The sequence below is a fragment of the Pieris rapae genome, chromosome 2 (genome assembly GCF_905147795.1).
Source record: "Pieris rapae chromosome 2, ilPieRapa1.1, whole genome shotgun sequence".
Lineage (NCBI taxonomy): Eukaryota > Metazoa > Arthropoda > Insecta > Lepidoptera > Pieridae > Pieris > Pieris rapae.
The window spans coordinates 4,755,123-4,779,857 of NC_059510.1; the positions used below are offsets into that span (position 1 = coordinate 4,755,123).

Genomic DNA, 24,735 nt, shown 5'->3' on the forward strand with positions numbered 1-24,735 from the left:
GTACTCATACTACCTATAAAAACTATATACGCCTGACGCCATAACAATTCTAAAATACATAAAAAAAAAAATAAAAAAAAAATCCAAGAAACGTAGTAAATAATTAAAGCGTGTCTTATAAATTGTAAACTAGATGGCGCCATTACACAAAACAAAAATATGTCATCGTTTCTTAGCAACGCCACATAGTAAACACTGGGAAATTAAGTTTTAAACACGAAAATTTAAATAGCTTTGTACCCATAAACTTTTAATTATTATTTCAATCTTAAAAATGGTTGAAACAGATTGGAGAGAAGTTCTGAACTACTCTCAAAAAGAATTGAAGCAGACTGATAAAGAAAAACTTTGTGAAAACCTCTCATGGATGGAAGCTGATGATATAGAGCTGAACTTTTCTGATTTAAAATCATTATTTAGACTTGCCCAAGATATGTTAAAATTTAAAAGTGAACAGGTAAGTTTGTTTACTATAGTTTTGCATTTGCATTGCAATGATGTTGTACAATACCAGAAGTCTCTCCACTTTTCAGAGAGAAAGATTTTTGTTTCTTTGATCGGTTCAAACCCCTGACAGAACCGGACTTGAACCAACAATCTAGTTACATCTAAATATTATAGAAATATAACATTTGCTCGCATTATGTTAAATTCTGATTTGGTGTAGGTAAACAGTCTTCTCAGTCAGGTGGAAACACTTAAGCGGAAATTTACGAAGGCTAAAGAAAAAATTGTCACAATGGGTATGTTACTTTTTAAATAAATATTAAATTATTTTATTTATTTTTATAACATTCAATTATATTAATTGGGCAATAATGAGAATTGTTATTACTAACTTCTGCGCGACTGATTAGTGTGCCTTCAAACTTTTTTTTTACTTTATCTAGTAATAGATCCACTTGTCCGTGCCTTTGAACAAACCGACCGATAGATCTTATTCACATTCACTATTGTTAGATTCTTCGGCGAAGGACTCAGGCGCGTTAGACACATTAGCCCATCATGACGAACTGGTTAAAGCTAACACAGAAACATTGGAGAAATTGTATTCAGAAATCGCAGAGTTAGAACGTCGTAAAACCAAATACATGGAAGAAGATAGTGAATCTAGTCGCGATGCTTTATCAGAAATGGATGCTATTGCACAATTAGAAGACGAAGTAGTCAAAAAGAATAGACACATAAGAAAACTACTAAATGACGTAAAGGTAAGGCTTTTAAAAAAAAACACTATGTTATCAAAAATGATAAAATATGTTAATTTTTATTTATAGAATAGGGTGCAAACAGGCAGGAGGCTCACTTGATATTACGTGATATCGCCGCCCATGGACACTCGATGCCAGAGGGCTCGCGAGTGCGTTTCCGGCCTTTTAAGAATTGGTTGGGTCTTTTCTTGTAGGACCCTTAATAATAATGTGTAAATATAAATTACGATGAACTCTAAATTTATGTTCAGTCTAGACTGGATGAACTTCCTCTGACTAATTGGAGTAAAGCTACTTTGGTCTTAAAATTCATCCTTACAGCCAAGACATTAACATCGGTAGCCCTTACTTTATTTCAAGTGTCAAATGGGCTCAGCTCCCCGGCATTTACCTTGACGGCGAGGCCTTGGCTCTCAATAAGGCTGCTAAAACCTCGCTGTTGTGAGGTCGCTTCGTGAAGCCTGCGAAGTGCCCAGGAAGCTTCTGTGCTTCTGGAAGGAGTAAGGCTGGCTTAGTTAGCCAGGACTTCACGCACAACGGACCTATTAAGAGTCTAATTGCGGAAACGGAGTCCCCACATACATACATACATACATTTAACCTCGCTGTTTTCGTCGAATTCCGCATGTGTCTAAATTTCGCTCTTCTCGCTAACATCTTTTAAAACTCTGCTACACATAAACACTTCCTAACAATATCCAATTGTCATTGTTGTATTTCTTATTCTCTTTTTAGTTTTTAGATATTTTTTGTATTGTTTAAGATTACGGTTGGTAATTTTCTTAAGAGATTGATAATGAAATTGGTTATACGTTACCCATCATCCCTTTTTTAGATTTTACCTTACTAGAGAGCCTGGAAGAGATCGCTTGTTAGCTATAAGGTCGCCCGTTGAATTCCTTATTATTTTTAAATTTATGTATTATGTTTTTATTTTTCTCTTAATGTAACTTAGTGTCGAAAATTTACCGTGAATTCAAAGTTTGAAACATTAAATATAAAAGCCTAATGTTAAAGGCGATTATTTATTGCTGCATAGACTAAAAACTTGGTTCGTGGATGCCATTTGAGACATTGAGTGTAAAATTATTAAATATTTGGTTTGATCATGATTGGTAGAAGAAACGAATACTTTTGCGATTTTGCTTGTTTTGAAATTTACCAATAAAAAGTTGAGTGATACAAATTTTAAGATTATTAAATAGGTATTTGGTTTGATCATGTTTGGAAGAAAAACGAATACTTTAGCGATTTTGCTTGTTTTGAAATTCACCAATAAAAAACAATCAATTGTATAATAGGTATAATTTAAAAATTAAAATCAGGTTAGGTGTTTGTTCCTAACTCAATTTTCTATTACACTGTGATCGTACCAATTATAAAATGTACCCATTTGTGGTCTTTCTTCTTTCGTATTTTACAGCAACATAGAAGGTACATATTGACTTCTTGGATGATGCCAGTTTATCTAAACCCTTAAAGTACAATTTTAAATAAATTCATGGTTGGTTTTAGACACTTGAGGAAGAAAATGCAACTTTTAAGGGAAAGCTGTCAGTATTTAAAGATAAACTTAAAGAATCCACATTAGTAATTGAAAAATTAACTGAACAGTTATTTACACTTAACAGTGAATGTTCACAATTAAAAAGTAAGTATTCACTTATAATTTCGGATTTAAAAAGATATGCATTTAAAAACAAATAAAAAAAAATAAATAAAATAAAAATAGCCTTTATTACTGATTAACCTGATACAAATATACATTAGATTTATTTCAATTTTCGGTATCAGTTTGCCTTTTGGCATAGGCCTCCCCTAGGCTTTCCCATCCTTGAAGAATTTAGGTTTATTTGACAATATGAAATCAATCTCATTTTTCACGTTCCCGTCTGGAGAAATCCAGGTCCATTTTTTATTTTTGTTTTTCTTATATAAACTATTTAATATCCTAAGGTTATGTGCCTGTGCCAGGTGTATTAGTCTTTGTCTGTATTTAAAAACAATGTAATATTTAAATTTTTGAAAAGTTACCCTAGGAAATTGTGAAGAAGAAAAAAATCGCTACAAGGTAGATATTGAAAGTTCAAACAAAAAAATACAAGATAAGACTTCAAAGAAAAATGTAATCCAGGAGGAATTAAAACTTAAACTTCAACAATTTAAGGTACTACAACTCTACTCTATATATATAGTTAAATGATATAATAATATATAAAAATAATTTAAATACCTATGTAATTATTTCAGGATATAATCAAAGAACAAAATAATGAAATAAAACAATTGAAAACGGAAATCATGATTAAAAAAGAGGAAATTACCAAACTAAAGAACAATAGTTCCACATCAAAACAAGTATTGTATTATTACTGTATATTAGTATAATTTAAAATTACATACTTATAAAATAAAGAACATAGCTAATATGTTATTTAAGTAACAATTAATTTGCTTCAATGTACTGGTAAAAAATTGTTTTTTTTTTATATAGTTTTATTATTTATAAATAAATTTACTTTTTTTAATTTTAAAATTGATTAACTCATCAAAACCCTATCCCATTTATATAATTATCGTGTATATTCATATTTTATTTACTTTTACAAGTTAGTTATACTTCTTATGTATTCAAAATGTCCAATATTCAAAATGAACCATGTTACCTCTTTATTCTTAAAACTCTTGTCTTTCTTGTCTTGTCTTTTTAATTGTGTTAAACACTAGGCTGAATTGAAATTACTTTTCTTTAAACAATGTGCAAATAGGCTGATTTTTTAAAATGTATTAATTAGTTTAGATTATATTTAGATAACAGATATTTCAATTCAAACTTTAAGCATGAAAACCAAGAACTAAAAGTGAAAGAATTGCAAGAGAAACTAGAGGAAGCCTCAAGACAGATGGTAGAGTCTGCGGAACTCATTAATATATTAAAGAAGGAAAATCATAATTATAAAAAGAATATGAAACTCAGTCCTTGTGAACATGATCAAATTGTTGATGTTCAAGATATAAAAGAAAAAAATACTATTAAAACCCTACAAAAACAAATAATGAGGATGACATGTGCATTGCATGGAGCAGAAGAGATGATTACTTTAAGGGAGAAGGAGGTAAGTTACTATTCAAATTAGTTATGTTTCTTTTAGTTGTCCTTAAAGGCAACATATTATGGATTACAGATTGCTCGTTTTTTATATTATTTATTTAATACCTACTAGATATCATGCACACTTTTCACTTTTTGATCAGTTTATCTATTTTTTGTTTTATTCCTCCTTTTTATGATACATAAATGCACACACTTATAATTGTGCCTTTAACAAATACCCAGCATTATTTATAAAAAATTAAGTCAGGCTTTTACTTGTAATTAAACTAATCATTTGTTTCATTCTCACAACTTCTATGAATGTTATAATAGAAAGAGACATCTATAGTTACTTCAATCTTATGAGACTCATTGTGTTTTATTGATGGGAATTAATTGAAAAGCACAATCCATTGCATTCATAAAAACAAATTGACTCAGTCCTAGAATTCTTAGACAAACCGCTTCTGTTATAGCTCACTGAAATCACAGCTCAGTTACAACTATTGCAATCAGACAATGGTATAAGAACTCTTTTAAATGGGTTAAAGAACAAGAAACAACAAATAAGAGTCAAAGATGATGGCATTAAGTCCCTAGTTGAAGAGGTTAATAGTCTTAACCAACAGTTATATGATTTACAAATTGAAAATGAAAGTATGAGGTAAGTACAAGCAACTAGCAATCACCCAAACCAGATGTTATGCTTTCTCTATGAATTGTGATGTAATATCAATTTTTAATTATAAATTAATAATTTTATTTAGGATGCTAGTTTTGGGAGGAAGCTAGCTAAGCTGTAAGAAAGTAGCTCGCTTCTTTTTGTTGTCGCGCTCTTGTACAATGATCACAATATGTCTTTTTATCTTTTGTTGCGACATTCACATTATGAAACTACTGTAGTATTCATACCCTGAATTGCACGTTTGGAACGATTCTGCGAAAAAAATATTAAATATATGAAGGCGGCAAACAAGACCGAACGAGAGGGTCTCACTGGAGAATTGCGCCCCGGTTAGCCGATGAATATTGTAAATATATAAAAATCAATTGCTGTTCGTTAGTCTCGCTAAAACTCGAGAACGGCTGAACGGATTTATCTTATCTTGGTCTTGAATTATTCGTGGAGGTCTAGGGAAGGTTTAAAAGGTGAGAAAAATTCGAATAATTGCCGGGAAAATCCTCAAAACAGCATTTTTCTATTTCCCATACAAACGTTTTCTAAATAAAATGGAGAGTCAATTTGTAATTTATTACCGCTGCATAAAGTTCAAATTCGCGTGCGCGTTGGAGGACCTAATATCGCGTTCTGAAACTCAACAAAAGTAAAAGTGAATCGCGAACGCGACAAAATTGCATAGTCTCAAAATACATCTATATATATAATTGTTTATTTACGCACCGCAAAACAAAACAAAAAATATAGTTTATGAGAAAGCTTTAAATTAATTAACAGACTGTATTTTCACAGTGTGTGTCTGTGAATATCAAATTTAAACCTTATAAATAGCCAGTATTTCAGGAAAACTCTGATTTCTAAGTAAGCAACATGATGTATCGAAAATAATAATAAAACTTCATGCTTTATTCAATAAATGCTTTTTCATTAATAATTATTTTGTTTGTTTTAAAATCATTTTATACAAAAGATTAGGTCTTTTATTTATCGATGGGGCAGTACGAAGTCTGCCGGGTCAGCTAGTTGTAAATAAAAATATTACCGATGTAGCCAGAATACATTTATGATACGCGGCGTATGTCCCGACGCGTAACATCATTAACGTCATTCATGAAATAGTAATACACTATGTAGGAAGTACTGAAATGTATATATTTTTTTTAATAAAAAATGTGACAGAAAAAGACACGATGGCGTAGCGTAAATAATAATAAATAAAAAAAACGTTTCCGACCGCTACTCTTCAGCAGAGCTGTGCTAGACAGTCCTAGTTCAGCTGTAAAAGCCTATAACGCCAATAGCAAGTAACGCTTAAAAAATAAACAGTATTTATGATATTGAAATTACAGGGAACAACTCAATATTCCTATAAATGAAAAAGTCAATACAACTGGATTTCTAAAAGTATACTACGATACGAAACAAGAGAACGTCACACTGACACAGAAATTAAAAGAAATTGAAAATAAACTATTAACTACGGAAGTCGAAAATCGTATGTACGATAAACGAATAACAAAATTGGTTAATGTTCTAAAAATTATGCAATATCCAAAGGAAAAATTGGATACAATCTTGAATGATGACGATGGTATGGAAGATTCGTGTCCAAAGCAGAACAGGTAATTTTTATTGTAAAAATTTAAGGAGTTATACCGGGTAGAGTGACCAATACCGGAAACTATTAAAATAGTTAAATTTAGGAGTTATAAAAAAAACTATTTAGAAAGGGCAGTTCCTTTTTTTTAAAGTATTGATTGAGCGACTTAATTTTGAGGTCGTAGGTTCGAGCCCCGGCTGTGAACCAATGGACCATACACTGCCGGCACAGAAGGCTGATTACTTACTTGCCTATTAGAAAACAAATGATAACGAAACAGATACAGAAATCTGGACCGTAGACCTAAACCGTAGCGGCACTGGTGTTTTTTTTTATTTATATATTAAGTAGTAATTATTTGGTGATTTTTTAACTCAGTTATCTAAAAAATTGTAACAGTTTCATAGGCGTTTTAACTATTTACCTCACAATAATGAAATTTCTAACTATATCGTTATTTATTCAGCTAACCTGCCAACGTTAGCGTAGGAAACAAAAGAAATTAGAATGACTCCAATTGAATTTTAGGAATGAACCCCTCGATCAAGGTGACATTACCGTTACACCCGTGACACAAGAGACAACCGACTATCAAAGAATCCTTGAGGAGAACGAAGCCCTACGTTCCAGCTTATCTGAGATATTAAACTGTTTGAAGGATAACAGTACGTATTTAGATTGAATGTTATAGTTAATGATAGTCAATTACGTCGCTGGTCTTTTAATAATCATAATGCACTCGGAGCCAAAGTCGTATTACTTTGTACGACATAGGCAAGTTTACCTCAAAACCAAATTCCGCGGTACGAAAACTATATTGAAATCAGAATCACTACTCCAGTAGCGTGGTAAGTTTACTGGTTTGCGAGTCAAAAAGCGCATTAGAAATGCATAGCCATCTATATATAAAAGTACTAGCTTTTCTAACTGTAAGACAAGCCAAAGTTCTAAGTTAAAACTATAGTGAAAAGTAAAACTCCGTATGTCAAATCTAGTACGTTTTTATATGCTAAATATTCGGAGATGTCCTTAATGTACAAAATAGTGTATACTCTATTCATTGACAATGGCTATATATATTTCAGTCGTACCTCATAACCGCAGGTAAAACCGCAAGGCACAGTTATTTAACAATAAAATATTTTTAGGTTTTTAAATTTAAATATAAATGTTCCTTTCTCTAACATTGATCATAAGCAAAAATTTATTTTGTATTGTATGAAAAAAACAGTAATTGCACCGCTATTACTTACCTATCTCTCTTACACAGTGTAAATATAATTTGAAAAAGAAAAACATAATAACAGTAAGTCTTATGTTTTTTTGGGTATAATTTCTATGTTACTCCAGGTACTACAACTTCCGGTATTCTAACATTGGAGTGTCCAAGTCTAGACTCAGTATTACAGTCGATGGAGGCTCGTAAAATAGCGGGATGGTTTGCTCCTCACATGAAGACGGTATTGGAATTGAGGACTGCGCTCGGTGGGAGGGATGCACTCCTAACTGCCTTACATGAATCCAGGTAACCTAGGTTTCAATCAAGAATTGCGTATAAATCTTTTAGTTTCCCTGCTACGAAATCTACTATTTTCCCGCCATGCCTAGCTGGCCAAAAGATGTGCCATTCATAGATTCTTAATATTTTTATCAATCAAACCTTTTTTAACCCATTATAAAAAACGGAGCTTATCAATCCGATGTCTTTTGGTTTTTTTTGGTATATTAAAAGGGAGTCAATTTATTTGTGTTAAGGTGAATTATAAAAATGTTAAGTAATGTAATTAATTGTTAGTCATGCCAACCCTGTGATTCATATTTCAAATTATTTCTCAGGAAAGAAACATTCGAAGTAATGCACCAACTGTCTAAAGAAAGTAAAAAAGCTATTGAACTAGAGAAGGAATTAACGGAACTCAAGTGTAATGTAGAAGCTGAAAAGGAATCAGTAAACTTCAGTGATGGCGAATTTGGTCCTTGGATATTAGATACCGAATACAATATAGATTTTGAAGACACAGAACAAATACAAAACATACTCGCAAAGGGAGAAAAAATATATGAAAACCAAATGAAATATTGTCTAACATATTTCCAAAATAAATTTAAAACACTATACGAAAAACTTACTAATCTAGCTATTACGGTTAAAGAAGACAAAAATAAGTGGCTCAAACAAGAAGAAAACTACAAAATAGAAATTGTTAAATTAAGAGCGCAAATGGAAGACGACATAAGTGAACCATCGCCGGGACTTGTAGAAGACTCAAATGTGGCGATTAATTTAAAATGTAATTTCTTGCAAGAGAATTATAAATATTTAAGGACATTGAATGAAAATTTAAGAAATGAATGTTTGGAGAGCAAAAAAGAATCTCTTATAAGTATTTCCGATTATGAGAGAAAAGTACAGGATTTAATGGCTGTTATAGTTAGTATAACGGATAGATTACGTCAATCAATACCTATTGATGTATTTTGGAGGCAAAATAATTTACTCAATAAGTGTAATTTAAAATATCGGAAGTTACTTGAAAATAATACTAGTGATTGTATGAAAAGTGTGGACTTTTTGGCAGAATTGAATAAAAGTAAAGCAGATATCATGAAGAATTTTGAGGATCAATTGAGAAATGGTATTTTTATTACTTTTTTTAAATATGATAACTCGTTTATCTAGGGAGCTGCCGCAGCCAATGTACACCTTTTTAATGGGTGGCCTTTAAGAGCAGACGTTTTTAGAATTTTGAGGTCAGAACAGACTATTCAAGCGCAATTAAAGCTACAAAACTGTTGTCGTTTGACTGTGGGATTTACACTCGACTACAAGGAATACAACGAAATGGATATTCCCAATATTATTTTACCAACACACATACACTTTTATGATAAATAACACGACGGCAATAAAGAGACGTTAAAGAGTTGAATAATGACATTCTTTGTTTATAGAACAGAAGACCCACCTGATAAATGTTACCGCCGCTTATGCACACTCAATGCCAGTAAACTCGAGAGTGCGTTACCGGCTTTTAATAGGCTCTTGAACTAAAAAAAATTATGTACCAACAAGTTTAGTAATTTGTGAGAGTATTTGCCTCTAAGACCATTATATTAGGCGATCAAGTTTAATAACATATTCGCATAAGTATTCAGTCCTTTTTAAGCTTTTAATTCTAAAAACCTATATAGCGTGCATAACAAATACAGTTTCCAAAACAAAAACCATTTTATCTAAATCACTATATGGTTTAGCCTTAATCTATAATTGTTTTAGGTAACATCGACAAACAAACAAACTCACGTGATCATTTTGAAAATTCCATTGCTGAAAAACAACTCGTTTTGTTATCCAATGAATTAGACTGTAAGAGCAAGGAAATACAACAGCTAAACACAACTATAGAAGACCTTCAAAAAGCACAAAATCAATTTATGTAAGTTTTTTGTTTCGTTATTATGTAACTTAAATACTTTACAGGTATCGTAGTCATTAGATGTCTAGGGGAAAGGGAACCGGTTTTGCGAACTAATTCACGCATACTTCAGGACTTGTTTGATTAGATGTAATACGATGTTACATGGAATAATTGTTATCTATTTACGCACAACACCCCTGTAGCTGTAACGCTAGTCCCCACTCTATGGAGGCCCTCCTCCATAGAGTGGGGACTAGCGTTAGATCAATTTTGAGACCATTTTTCTTGTCATGAAAGTTTTATTATTAACAAAATTGTTATTTGCTACGTCATTTTATTCACAGAGATTATATTTTTTTCATATTAAGTATCACGATAATCACTGTCGAACTATAATGACGTCATTTAAAAGCTATTTAACCCTGTTACAAATCGATTTCGCACTTGCGTATAGATTTGAACAGTTATTTTTTTAGTAGTAAAAATATAGTTTCCAAAGTCCTTCTGCCCCCATTTGATTCTATACAAACTTTTCTTAATTTAAAAAATAAGTTTTGTATAAACAAGGACGAAAAAACTGTATTTAAATCGTTTTGTTTCAGAAATACATTGTCGTCTACGTTAACAAATGAAGAGATGAAATCAATGAAGGAAGATCTGAAAACCGTTTCAGATGAAAACAAGGCTCTTAAGGAACATTGTCAACATCTAAATTCAGAGTTGGATCTCGTCACCACACAGGTTCGTCATATGGTAGACAATTTGTAGGCACTGCGAACGTGCCGCATGTATTAAGCATGTAGAGTGTTCAGAGGAGTTGTTCGGATTAATACCTGCAGCTGAGTTTCATCATCGGACGTCGAGGCAGAATACGAAATTCCACCCGTATCACCTCGACGTCCGCCGTTCCACAACTGCGCGTTTTTCCAGGCAGTTTTTGCCGCGCACCACCACTCTGTGGAACCAGCTGCCAACTGAAGTATTTCCGAACCAATTCGACTTAGGGTCCTTCAAGAAAAGAGCGTACCAATTCTTAAAAGGCCGGCAACGCACTCGCGAGCCCTCTGGCATTGAGGGTGTCCATGGGCGGCGGTATCACTTAACATCAGGTGAGCCTCCTGCCCGTTTGCCCCCTGTTCTATAAAAAAAAAAAAAAAAAAAATGTAATTTAAACTGTAAAACTTATCAATACATATGCAATTGTGTAATATGAAGGTTTTAACAAAAAAATAATAATACGTTTTGTGGAACCAATTGCCCACTGAAGTATTCCCGAACCAATTCGACTTAAGGCCCTTCAAGAGCGTACCAATGCTTAAATGGCTGGCAATTAACTCGCGAGCCCCCCTGGCATTTAGAGTGTCCATAGGCGGCCTCCTGCCCGTTTGCCCCCTGTTCTATAAAAAAAAGCCTGGTCGTCAGATTTTCTGTGTTCGTTGATCACTTGTTTTCTTTAATGGGCAATTAATTGATTAGCCTTGTGTTCCTAAAGTATTAAATACTTTATTTATCATATTTGTTTTCGTAATTCTATTAAAATTATTTGACACCTAAATGATTTCTTTGAGATTTGTTTTCATTTCAGTTACAAGCGTATACTCAAAAGGAATTAACATCAGAAGTAGAACTTGATTTTCTTCGACATCAAATATTAGACTTACAATCAAGTGGCCAAAAGGCAGTGATATCGAGGTAAGATTAAAAAAATATTAAATCATAAAGTTTGTATCTACTTCACACTAATCTTATAAGTCTGGTTATAGACTAAATAAAAAATATAATAATCCTGTACTGTACTTAATCTAGAGTATTTTTTACATAATTTATTTCGTACTACTGCATCTAACTTAATTACATATAAATAATTATACTACGAGCATATATAGACGAAAATTTTCAAGTTAGAACTTATACCTAATTCGGATACTTATGTAAAAACTTAAACAAGGTTAAATAGTGATTGTTGCATGTCCGGGCTATGCGATACAAAACTATTTACGTATTTGGGTGTAGATGTGAAGAACGCGAACTAAAGCATTGGCTTGGCTCTCGATAAAGGCTTTCAAATGTTGATTTGTTATTAATTAAAAATACCCGGCTAATCTTATGTCTTCCTCACAATGAAACGGGACGAAAATGTAAAGAGAAGAAAGGGAAGTGAGGCGTTGGGAGTACCACATAATGCCAGATTATACACAGTAATCGATTACCTAAGCTTAGAAGTTGTAATTTCTACCATAACAAATTTTCATATGATATAATATTGCACTTGTAGACTAAGCAACGAAATTCTTATATGTCATTTGCAAGCGACGGAAAGTTTGCATAAAGTGGAAAGTCTTAAATTATCATTAAATAAGGAACGACAACTTAGATTAGACGTAGAGGAGATTTTACATAAGCAACAGAAGAAATTTGATATTTATGTCAAACGAAATAATATCCAATTCAGGTAAATGTCGATGTTAAATAAAATAATAATTAATAATTTATAGGGATCAACGGCATTTAATTAATTAAGAATAGGGTTTTATGTTATTCCTTCCTTTTTGATAGTTGTATCGCCTAATTTAAAAAAAAACATCAGTGTCACTACAACCTCTTTAGATCTTGGCCTCAGATTTGTATCTGTTTCATGATCATTTTTAAATCTAATAGGCAAGTAGGTGATCGGACTCCAGTGCCTGACACACGCCGTCGACTTTTTGGGTCTAAGATATGTCGCGATGTTTTCCTTCATCGTTCGAGCATATGTTAAATGCGCACATGGAAAGAAACTCCATTGGTGCACAGCCCGGGGATCGAACCTACGACCAGGTATGAGAGTCGCATGCTGAAGCCACTAGGCCAACACTGCTCGCCTAATTAAAACCTTGATTTAAAATCAAAACTTTCCCAACATTGCAAAACTTGTGAATGATTTTCAAATTGAAATTGACTTTGAAATCGAAATGACTATTAAATTACTGTCTGTATGGTTTTCACAAACATTTTTAAATTTAGTTTTAACATGGTAATAAAATATTTTTAGTCGCCAGTTGCAAATTTATACATTTTTTTCCACTTCATAACTAAATATTTTATTCACTACAGAAACATGTTCGACATAATAGAAGTGTTAAGGAATCAATATCAGGGAATAATACCAACTATTTCAATAGAGAATTATTTAAAAACTGTAGAAGAATCATATCGCAAAAATGTTGAATTTGATGCAAAGTTAAATGATATTGAAGACATACGGAATAATTTGATGATTAAACACACTGTTTGCGATCAGATACTGAATTTGAAATCAAAATGTGGGGATGCTTGTCCTCATAAATTGAAATACATGATGTTGGTATGTAGAATACTTTTAAATGTCTAAACACAAAAGAGATAGTCCGTTATTTTGGCTTCTGCGTCGCAGGAATATCCTCGAATTGCTACATTAAGTACATTGAAATAACAAACTTCTGACAAGTTTTCAAACAAATAAAAATTTCTTATAGGCAAGTAGACGGTCTGTCTTTTGTCACAAAAACGACTTTTTGTGTCTAAATCATATCAGTTTTCTCACTATGTTTTCACCGTTTGAGTGAAAGTTAAATGCGCACAAAGACAAGTCCATTGGCGCACAACCGGGGTTCGGACATACGACCGCAGGGGTGAGTGTCACCCTCTAGGCACTACTACTGATGTGTTTGTAAGCTTAATGGTCATATGTTGAGCTCGTTAAACAATTAATATAAGGTTTAATTGTATTAATAATATTACTTATGACCATCATGACGAAGGCCAAATTTCTTGTTGTTGTCAACCCTGAGGTTTTAGATTCGACCCAGGCTGTGCTTTATAATGGACCTTCTGTCAATGTACGATGAAGGAAAACATCGTGAGGAAACCGGCATGCATTACTCCCAACAACCGTTGTGTTAGAGTTAGAAGGCAAGACCTTTTTTATTTTTAGAAAAATAATAGTCATAAAACAGATATATAACTCTGGGGGCAAACATTGGAAAGTTTTAACGCTTTTTTTATTTGTAAATGTTTCTTTTTTCTGTGAAATTCACTCGTAATACAAAGAAATCTCCTTAATGAAGGCTAAATGGATTTCATTACAAATCATCCTCTAAATTAACCCACAAAAAGAAATATTTAAACATACAAATTTTACAGGAAAAAACTAAAGCACTGGAAATAGATCATTGCAACAAAAAGACAGCTGCAATCGAACAGTCACGCGACCATTTGCTGCAGCGGTATAATAAATTAGAAAAAACACTTCTTTTAATCAACCAGGGATTCAAACCTAAAGCATTTGAAAAGACCATTAACACTCTTTGTACTGATGATGGTTCTGTTGAAGTGGAAGATGTACAGTCTGATTCTGAATCAAATGAAAAAGGTAAGTTATTACTATACTGCCGATTTTAGCGCCTTAAAATAAATCATTTCATGCACTTGGAAGAACATTTGAATAGATTATACACACATGTTATACAGGTTTTTCATCTCGCATTTTTAAATTTTTATTATTGTTATATAAGTTTTTAATCGTTTTCATAAATCAGAATAATTTTTTAGTTAATAAAAGCTTATAATAAACATATCAACTCAAAAATGGCAAATACACATGGTCAACGACTAACGGGAAAAAGTTAAATTATCAATATCTCTGTCTTACCTAACCATTCGTAAAGCTTTTAAATATGAAAACCATTTTAGGGAACGAAACTTATACGTTATCTCCAAAGAGTGAAAAAAAATCTCCAATAAGGCAAGAGAAAATGACTGAAACAAAAGCTGTTCATACACAAACAACTATTAAAACAGAAAACAAAGAATCACAAGCTAATGATCAAGCTATCAAAGATCTCAAAAACCAAATTGATACGTTGAAAAATGACAAGAAAAAATATGATCAAAAATTTAATGAAATCGTACTCAATTATAAAGAACAATCACAAGACATGAATCTATTGCGAAATAATATGAATCAAGTGACGAAAGAAAAATCTGATTTAGAAGAGAATTTAAGAAGGTTAAAAGATTCATACAAAGATAAAAATGTTGTATGCCAGAATCTCCAAACCACTGCAGATAATTTACAAAAACAATTAAATGATTTAAGAAATAACGAAACTACCCGAGCACAGAGCAAAAGTGATGAAGAGAATAAAAGTCTTCTACTCATCAAAAAACTTGAGAATGATAAAAAATATATTATAGAGGAATACAAGAATTTGTTAAATACCGAGAGAGATGATTTTGCTAAATCAATACACGAATTTCAAGCGAAAATCGCCGTGTTGCAGATAGAATTAGATAAGTATGTGCTTCAGGAGATTTTCGCAGATTTTATTTCAGTTGGTTTTAACTTAGTTTTAAAAGTTTATTAGGATTTATTTACTTTATGCGTACTGTACCTAGTGATTCGTAGGGTATTATTTATTACCTCATTTATGAATAACTTATAGTCTTATTACACTGTTGAGCACTTTTCAGCTTAAAATAATAATACTTAATTATGTGACCCTATGTGGGTCTCTGATTCTCCCAGCATTTTTATAAAACGGTAGGTGATCAGCCGATTTTGTTTGTTTGCTTACCACAAAAGCAAGCGTCATGTTCGCTAATAGAAATACAATTTCAATGGTGCAACATATTGTTAGTTATAAGATTTAGGAATTTTAGTTTAATTTTTTAATGTTTGTATGTAGGTTAGTTGGTGTGGGTAGCATAATGGATTTCTATCGCATTAGTCGTAACTGTAAAGATAGGAAAATTTAATGGAAAATAAATAAATAAATAAATAAAATAAATAAATCTTCATTCGCACCACTTGACATGATCACGGTTGAGGGTCTCACGCTTAATTATTTGATAGATAGATTGATCTCACTAGATCAACACTGCTCTAATAATAAATATGCTTTTGAAATAATTTTTGCCATTAAATTTATTGTTGATAAATTATCGTCGTTTGCAGAAATGTTAATTATAACATCTATCATCTCTGGCAAGTTGAAGGCCGAAGAACCTTTATTAAATATAGAAAATATTTGAAACCGTGTTTATAACGATGCCTCATCCTCATTAATCAATTAGATGGTATGATAATCTTATCTTGTATTACGTAAAATTTTCAGTAAAGGGAACAATGTCTCAGAGAAACCAGTACCTGAGAAGTTAAATGCAAAAATCGCGGAGTTAGAAGATAAATGTTTTAAATTGAACACGGAATTGGAGACATGCGAGTTGGAACTGTTAGTGAATTTTTCAATAAATATTGTGTATTTTCTGGAAAATTAATGATATGTGTTAAATTTATGAGAAGGGTCTAATTGTTGAGATTTACTGTAATAATAATTGTTCTTTGGAAAGTTACGACAGAACAATGATATTATCCTGATAGTCTTGCAAGTGATTAGTGACTGTGTTATCGCAATCTTGCGCTTTTTGTTTTCTTTCTCTTCTTTATTCTTACTTTTTCCCTCTCTGTTTGATTCTTGGCTCGTTAGGTAAATGCCGCCTGTTTTGTAAATTATTAGAACGATTCTTAAAAAAATCACCCTTAGAAACAGAGTAACATTTATTTAAAAAATAAATGTCCAATCGTGAAGCTGAAGTAGGGTATAGTTGCAATAAGGTGTTAAACAATAATGTAAATTATTTAGGAAAACGTGTAATGCTGAGTTGGAACGTTGGAAAAATTTAGCTTCGGAAAGACTTACGAAAATGGAGCATTTAAGCAATCAATTGAAGGAGCGGCACACCCAAGAAGTATGTATATCATTTAGGGATTTAGGACAACCACTTTTGTTACAAAATAATCAGGATATGGTTCAGAGTAGTGATTTCATTATGTACTTATTGGCTTTTAAAATACGTGAGCCATAGTTCAAGACATACACAGAATCTTAAACCTTATTTAATTCAACTATGCCAAAATTTATCAATATCGTCAATATTAATGAAAATGCGAAATTCCTTTACGCTTTAGCCAATAAATAATTTTTATGAATTTTACTATTAGCTTAAACAAAATTTACAGATTATTATATAAATAATAATCCTTGTTTTTTCTGTTCCATAAAATAAACAAAATATAATACAGAAAAAAATATTTGGTCTGCAACATGTGTTGTGCCCTTTCTAGCTCTCTCCACTTATTTCTATCCGGGGCCATTCTCGTCCCTATATGCAGATCATCCCTTAATTGTCTGATGTCTACCTTTTATTTTGCCATTTCGGGGCTGTCATTCAGTGATGAATCTCTTTCTCACGACTTAGGTAGGACCTACAGTTTTAATATTATTTTACGCCGAACTTTAATTCATTACACTTTAATAGAAAAATATGCGCTGGCGAGCTGACATCCTCCCCACTCTTCGTTCTAATAAAAAATCAGTCAGTTCCAGCCAGGTCTTTTCGCTTCCATTTAATTTACAAATACGCATACTAACATCAGTTTTCGTGCCCCCATACGTAGACTGTATAATTCCTATTACACTTTTTCATAATTATTTGTCTTTTGATACACAAAACTACTATAAATTACTGTTTATATTCCCGTGCCTATTATTGTAATAAAAAAAAATCGTACTATGAAATAATTCAAGGACGTTTCTATAATTATACTCGTAATTCGTATATTCCTTTATATCATGTATTTGTCAGTCATGTTGTCCCTTATTGATAAATAAATCTACAGGTGGATTCATATAAAGCAGAGAACGAACATTGGCTTCTGCAATTGAATGAAAATCAGCGCGATCATGTCGAATTGAGAAATAAACTCGCAGAACAAAAATCTATGCACATAAAACATATGGCTGAAAAGGACGCACATATCGAACACCTACGCTCCGTTATCAACAATCTTAAGGCGAGTTATTGCTTACCAGCCAACGTATAAGTTTGTTTTTTATAAGCGATGTTGCCTTCTTTCTTAGCCTTTGACCACTTTCGACCCTTCTGGATATACTTTACTTTTTTTTCTTTTTGTAGATTAAAGTGTTTATTATTTATTCTATTTATATAGATGATGCGTAAAAAATAGGTTATTTGTATAACATGAGTTTTAATAAGGAATATTGGATAATATTTAAATATAGCTATTTAAACCTTAAACACGTAAATTTTATTCATGTTATCTTCAATGTAAGATCTCTTAATAAAGCAGTATTCCAGTGGTGTTATTGACATTTGACTATAATAACAAAGATTAGAAAAATAATTTTTCTATACCTGTGTTGCATATTTTGATCCATATTCAATATTTTTTATTGAAAAACATGCAACGATATTTATTATTTTGTACTTGCAATATAAACTTATAACTATAGCATATTCGATTTGACTTAAGTTATACTTGAGACTGACAGTAACATGAAGCCGTATTAACTAGTGTTTTAATTACAGACTCAAATAATTAATATGCAAACTATGATCTCGATAAATGATCCAAGTTTTGATCTCTCCGCCATTGTGGAGGTTGAAGAAGCGAGCGACGCGATCTCACATCAAGACTCAGACCGACTGGAGCTGAAGTTCGGTTCAACGGGCGATCTTAATGACCAAGATGACCTGAAGTTTCCTAGCAGTTCTACAGCTATATGGTAATGATGTAATACTAAATTTTTGATTATTGAGGTTATACTTCTTTTGGGACGATGGAGAAACATGATGAGAGTGATTTTTTACGATGCAAGCGCACACCGACATCTGAATTCGACAGCGTAAAGTTAGGTCTAGGTGGCATGAATATCGATAATGTCTATGGTCAAGTTGTATGTTCTAGTATTTTTATATTTAGAACACGTGTTTCGTAACAGTACAATGAAGCAGTGTGAATTAATAAATATTATTATGGTGGTGTGTATATAAATTTCTTATACGACGGTGATAGTATTTCCAAATAATTTATTTATTTAAATAAAATCTTTTTGATTAATTTTATAATTTATCGTTAATTATTACTGCATTTTTGTTTTTTCCATACGCCAAAGAAGTATAACTTCTAACGCGTGTACATAAGTACACACACTCTTTTTTTAATGTTGTGGGTATATATTAAATTTGAGGGTAGACGTTTTATTTTTGACGCATTACAAAAATATTAAATTTCGCTTTCAGGCAGGAGCCGTTAATAGAAAGATTAAGAAGGGAAAAGCAACAAATTAGCAAGCAAAATGCAATTCTACGTAAACAAATAAAAGCGCTCGCTGGGAGAGAACGACGAGCACGTCTCGACGCACAAAATCTTAAAAATCAAGTATTTAGAATGTGTGTAATTTGTGTTTAAGGGTTTTTATATATGAAATGTAACCTGGCCGTTTGCTGGATAAAAAATAATTAATTCAAATAATTATTAATATTTAAATAATTATTTAATTCTGATAATTTTGATGGTTTATAAAATACTCTTGACTAATAAATGTCTAAATATTATAAATAGACATTTTCTGCCGATTAAATGTTATGAAATGCTAAAGAATCTGGTTTGGGATCATTTTTCATAGCTTTAGCGTACGACTCATCCTTGAGGTCGTAGATTCGATTCCAGACTGTGCAAAAATGACTTTTTGTATGTGAACGTCGACCGTACTGTGAAGGCCGATTAGAAAAATAAATTATTACGAAACTGATACAGAAATTTGTAGCCCAGACGTAAAAGCCGGCGTAAATAACTCTTGGTATTCTTTAAAAAAGCAAATCATCAGACAATACTTGTTTTAAAACAAATGTAGCAAATTAATTAGAAATAGCATTGTTATGTATAACCATATATTTGCTGGCTTGGTAGGTACTGGTAGCAAATGTTCGTAATTCTTATTTACGCAGAGATATAATCGAAAATAATTCAGCAATTAAACAGGAACGACTCATGAAATTTACTACTAACTTTAACTTATAAAAGTTTTAAATGAATTAGAAAAAATTAAATCTTATGGTTCAAATTTCAGAAGCACATCGGGTAACAAAGCGTCGTCAGTAGAATCAGCCACCCTTCAGAACAAAATCGCATCATTACAAGCACAGCTGACAAGTGCAAGAAGAGACGCGCATTCCACTGTTGCTCTTTGGGATAAATGGAAGAGGTATGATAAAAAAAGTTTTTCTTATTAATCTCCTTCGAGCGAGGCCTTCTTAGAGCCAGGAAAATAAAACAGTTTTATTTACAGGGCACAACAGTCGTCAGATCGTTGGCAAACGAAATACGAAGAGAAATGCCAAGAGGTTATAAAACTTGAATCCAGTTTAAATCTAGCGAGATCATCCATGCAGAGGTTGGAGAGGGAAAAACGCGTGCTCTTATCCAGATTGGAAGCAAAAAGTATGACTTTTTATTCTGTGTTCTTGAGTAGGTTTGAGCGACCCTTAAGCCAGGTCGTTTTCGAATCAGGGGTCAATGGATTTTTTTGTACGAATTTAAAACTGTGATGGAAAACATCGTAAGGAATGCACTACACCAAAAACTTGCGGCGTGTTAGCAACCTGAGGCCAAGACCTAGATCCGCCGTAGACTGACATTATATTTGTGATGTATTTAAGCTTTCAGGCGCGTCTGTTGAACTTAATAATCTTAAATTAACATTCCAAGCTTTATTAAAATCAGTTATGTAGTTTTTATATATCGTATACGCATTTCTCGACACACCGAAGACGTACGTCCTTATTTGACATGTATTATTTAAAAAAATAATCATTTTTATAATAATAATTTATTTGCTCCTATATAATATTTGCAACAAACTATAAGATTACAGTCGAGATGGTATTGGGAGACTGGTTTCCAAACTAGGTAAGATCATCTGATATGGATAACCAGGCTTCCATTCCATAGCAATCTCATATTGAGTTGCAAAAAATAGTACATACATGTATGGATAGGCAAACAAATTTAACATTTTAAATAAGAAAAGAAAAACAAAACTAAACACTCAATTAGTTAAAAGTTAGTTCGAATAAAGTTGTATGTGTGATGGGAGGACGCGTATGTGAGTGTATGTGTGTGTGATAGTGGGAGAGGGTATGTACGGTTGTGTGAGTGTGTGTTAGGAGAGTGTTTGTGTGCATAGTTGGTTACAAAATGTAAATCATATTTTTACATTATTTAAGTTTTATTCTATACGCTTTGTTTTTACGCACAATTAAAAAAAATAAGAAAGAATAATATTTTCCAGGTATAAAAACCCTAGCTATAGAAAAGCATGACTGTGAACAATCAGAGAAGTCAGCAAGACCAGACTACTGCGAGATGCCGCCCGTTTCTACTAAGGCTTTGGTCGAAAGAATAGAAGCCCAACAGAGAAGAATTGTGGCGTTAGAGATGGCGGAGAAGGTAATGTATAAGGACAGGAAGGATACATGAGCTGGCAACTTAAAGTTTCGCGTTTTTTGCCGCGCATGGACACCTGCAACACCTGGATGTTTGCAAGTAGTAGTATTATGACCCCTATCGTAACAGTTAAACCTGGAATGGCAGCTAGTTCCCAAAGCGGTCCGTCGTGGAACGTCAAAGTTTGTATCGTGGCATGGTACTCCGAAAAATTCTTTGGAACATAAATATTAGATACCCAATTTTTTCAATATTAATTTAGATTTTGTAAATATTTCCAGGGTAATGAACCCCTAGTGTCCGAATACGAGAAATCGTTGGCAGAAATAACATCGCTCAAGGGACAAGTGCTCAAACTGGAGTCGGCGCTACTTGAGGCTCAAATCAAGTCCCCGCTGAAGTCTAGTCAAGATAACGAACCCGAACTTGATTATTGGAAAAGGTTTGGTTTTCTAAATAGAGATGATAATTAAAAACTATTTCAGATTATTTATTAGTGACTGTAGAATCTGTACAAATATTGTTATTTTTTATTGTTTAGTAGTGGTTTTAGAAATGTATATTTAACATTTATACTTTCGAGAAGCCGTAAAAACGCGGACAGGCAAGATGGCGGCTCACCTGTCTCTATGACGTAACATACTAGTAAACAAACGTGAAGTTTTGTACGTTATTATTTTCAAACTGTAATTACACAAATACACTTTATATTTCAATTAAAAACAGTCTCCGAAGAAATTCCATAAAATGTATAAAATAATAATAAAATTGTATAAAAGTAAATTAATCAATAAAGCTTTTTATAAATGTGTCGAAAACATAATGATCCTAATCCTTGGGATTTATTTTCTCCAGTTCAAACAATTTGTATTAAAAACTTGGCGATTGAAAAAAGCGACGGAAAGTTTCTTGCCAGTTCTTCTTGCCCGCTCTACGCCATTGACTTGCGAACTGGTAGTAAATCTAAATTTACGATTAATTTGATTTTTCGACGTTCATAAGTGTACTTGTTTACCTTAAAGAAAGAGTATACTCCTCCTTCAAAGGCTGGCAACGCAACCACTAAAAATGCATGTCCATGGGCTGCTATGACGGCCCTTTTTGGGTATCCCGTAGGCTCATTTGCATCTCTATAAAAAATAAAGCATGCTACGCAGTCGTCGATGCGGCTAACCCTGACCCTTTTGTGTCACAATTTAATTTAAAATCGTTATAGAAGACTTATTGTATTCAAATTCCAGTTATTGTGAAATGCTGAAGGAAGAAAACGTGCAGTTATCACTTCGCGTGAGTTCTTTAGAATGTGCACCTGCTTCTTCACATCGGGTCAATGACTTGGAACAGACTGTACTTACATTAAGAGGTAATTGTGTACAAGTACACAATTAATTAATTATGTTGCATTTTGACACATCGTTTTTTTTTTCATTTTTGACAGCTGAAATATTTTAGATTCATGAGATTCATACCAAAATTTATAGCTACGTTAATTAGATTTGCTGAAAAGTTCCTCAAATAAATTAAAAAGTCATTATTATTTGATTTTTCAGGTTTAGTCAGTAAATTACAAGCGGAACAAAAATCATCACACGCCATCTCGAAACGACCCGACTCCCGACCCACTAGTGGGCGCAACTCTATGGATAGAGTAAGACAAATTTGTATTTATTGTTCTTTTTAATAAAGTTTAAACAATTTATTTATTATTTGGTTACGTTATAAAAATATATGACTTTTAAAAAAATAACCCAGCTAAAACGTGAAATTGTTTAAAATTTAATTGAATTTTCAGAAAAGTTTGTTTCATTGGCTATATTGAAGAATAATTGTTTCTATGTATTAGCTGTGGTGATATAAAATTAATTAATAAAGTAATATGTCAATTACAGAAGATATCAAGAAAACCTAACAATATTCTAACTTTTATTTAATACTATTATTAAAAGACCGGCACCGCACTCGCTCTCGAGTGCGGTGCCGGTCTTTTAATTGCGCTCTGGTGTGATATGAGCGCCTCATGTCTGGTGGTCTATGTCATTGATAAAAATGTTTAAATCGCAAAATGGTTGCAAATTAATTTTTTGTTCATACAATACAACCAAACACGAAAAGATTACGTCATTTTATTATTTAGGTCAAGTTGATAAAAAATTAACAGATACTGATTGTTTTATTGGTGAGCAGAAAGACAAGGTTAAGGTTATCAGTAACAAGATGCTGGCGCCAATCATAATCAATAAAACCATCATCACCTCATCTTCTATTTTAATTATCCAGAAAACTTTGTTATAGGGGTGTTCTTTGACTAGTAATAACTTCTAGAAATATATTTTATTTTTAGAATCGCAACACAAACTCAGACTCTTTAAGAATTGAGATATCCAATTTGAAACGGATCATTCACGAAAAGGATTTGCTTCTGGAAAAATCAAAGGAAATGCTGAAAATCGCTGCAGACAGGGAGGAAGATTTACTTCAAGAAGTACAGTATAGGCCAATTTTATTTTATTTTAAAGTTTTTAGAACTACATATAGCTACTGTTATTCGAATACAACATAATTTTATATTCCATACAAATATTTTACGCAGACAGCGTTTAATTTTAATGCAAACTCATAATATACGCACGTGAATTTTATAAAAACCTTCCAACCTTTGGGGTCTTGGCCTCAGATTGATTTCTTTTTTTTATACGGAAGTAGGTGATCATCCACCTATGCCTTCCAACTGTCGTATCTGACCTTAGGTTTGGGAGACATTACAGAGTTGATTTCTGAATGAAAACGTTAAGGTGAAGTCTTATAATTTTTCGTTTTTATTTTCCTTTCATTTATAGTAAATGCGTGATTTATACGAATATTTTAGATCGTATCGTACTTTGGGAAGTTTAGAATTATTTCAACATAACATACTTAAACTTGTCCAAGTTTTGCCTCCTATTCACTTTTTATTGTCTTCATCTTTTCCTTTTTCCATCTTGTGGTTTTTCATCTTTTTCCATTCTGCAATAATTTTTGCCCATTGCAACCTGCCATCTCTCGTCATATGCCCGGTCTAGCGCCATTTCAATTGCCGTATTTTTTTATAATATCCTATACTTTGGTGGTTAATCTTATCACTTCTGCTCTCTTTCGATGTTTCAGTGTTACCACCCACCATGCTTCTTTATATTCTTTGGCATGTTCTCAACTTTAATATGTTTCTGAGATAAAGTCCAAGTTTGAATATATCCATATAAATAGCTAGAATAGGAACTCCGAAGAGATCTATGGTGCAAGAGATATTTCAAAAAAATATTGATTTCATACTAAAATTTTCTGTACAGAATGTGATGTTACGACGACGCTTAGAACAAGTGACTGACAATCAAGGTGGAGCTTTCTCGGCGTAAATGAAAATACT

At 32.4% G+C, this 24,735-nt stretch overlaps 1 protein-coding gene across 1 annotated transcript; it reads left to right on the top strand.

Annotated features, from left to right (window-relative positions):
- The first annotated feature begins 254 nt into the window (after positions 1-254).
- On the top strand, positions 255-24,726 carry LOC110996452 (centrosomal protein of 290 kDa). The gene is made up of 32 exons (XM_022264120.2): positions 255-457; positions 668-743; positions 961-1,211; positions 2,727-2,862; positions 3,242-3,378; positions 3,462-3,569; positions 4,052-4,327; positions 4,782-4,969; positions 6,334-6,606; positions 7,113-7,249; positions 7,935-8,109; positions 8,421-9,220; positions 9,862-10,021; positions 10,606-10,744; positions 11,589-11,695; positions 12,279-12,455; positions 13,097-13,346; positions 14,165-14,393; positions 14,714-15,317; positions 16,138-16,254; positions 16,666-16,771; positions 17,703-17,876; positions 18,413-18,609; positions 19,127-19,276; positions 19,957-20,091; positions 20,176-20,327; positions 21,178-21,335; positions 21,614-21,774; positions 22,574-22,695; positions 22,883-22,980; positions 23,674-23,814; positions 24,659-24,726. The coding sequence occupies exons 1-32, from the start codon at positions 275-277 to the stop codon at positions 24,722-24,724; spliced, it is 6,183 nt and encodes a 2,060-aa protein (XP_022119812.2). The 5' UTR covers positions 255-274; the 3' UTR covers positions 24,725-24,726.
- The last annotated feature ends 9 nt before the right edge of the window (positions 24,727-24,735 follow it).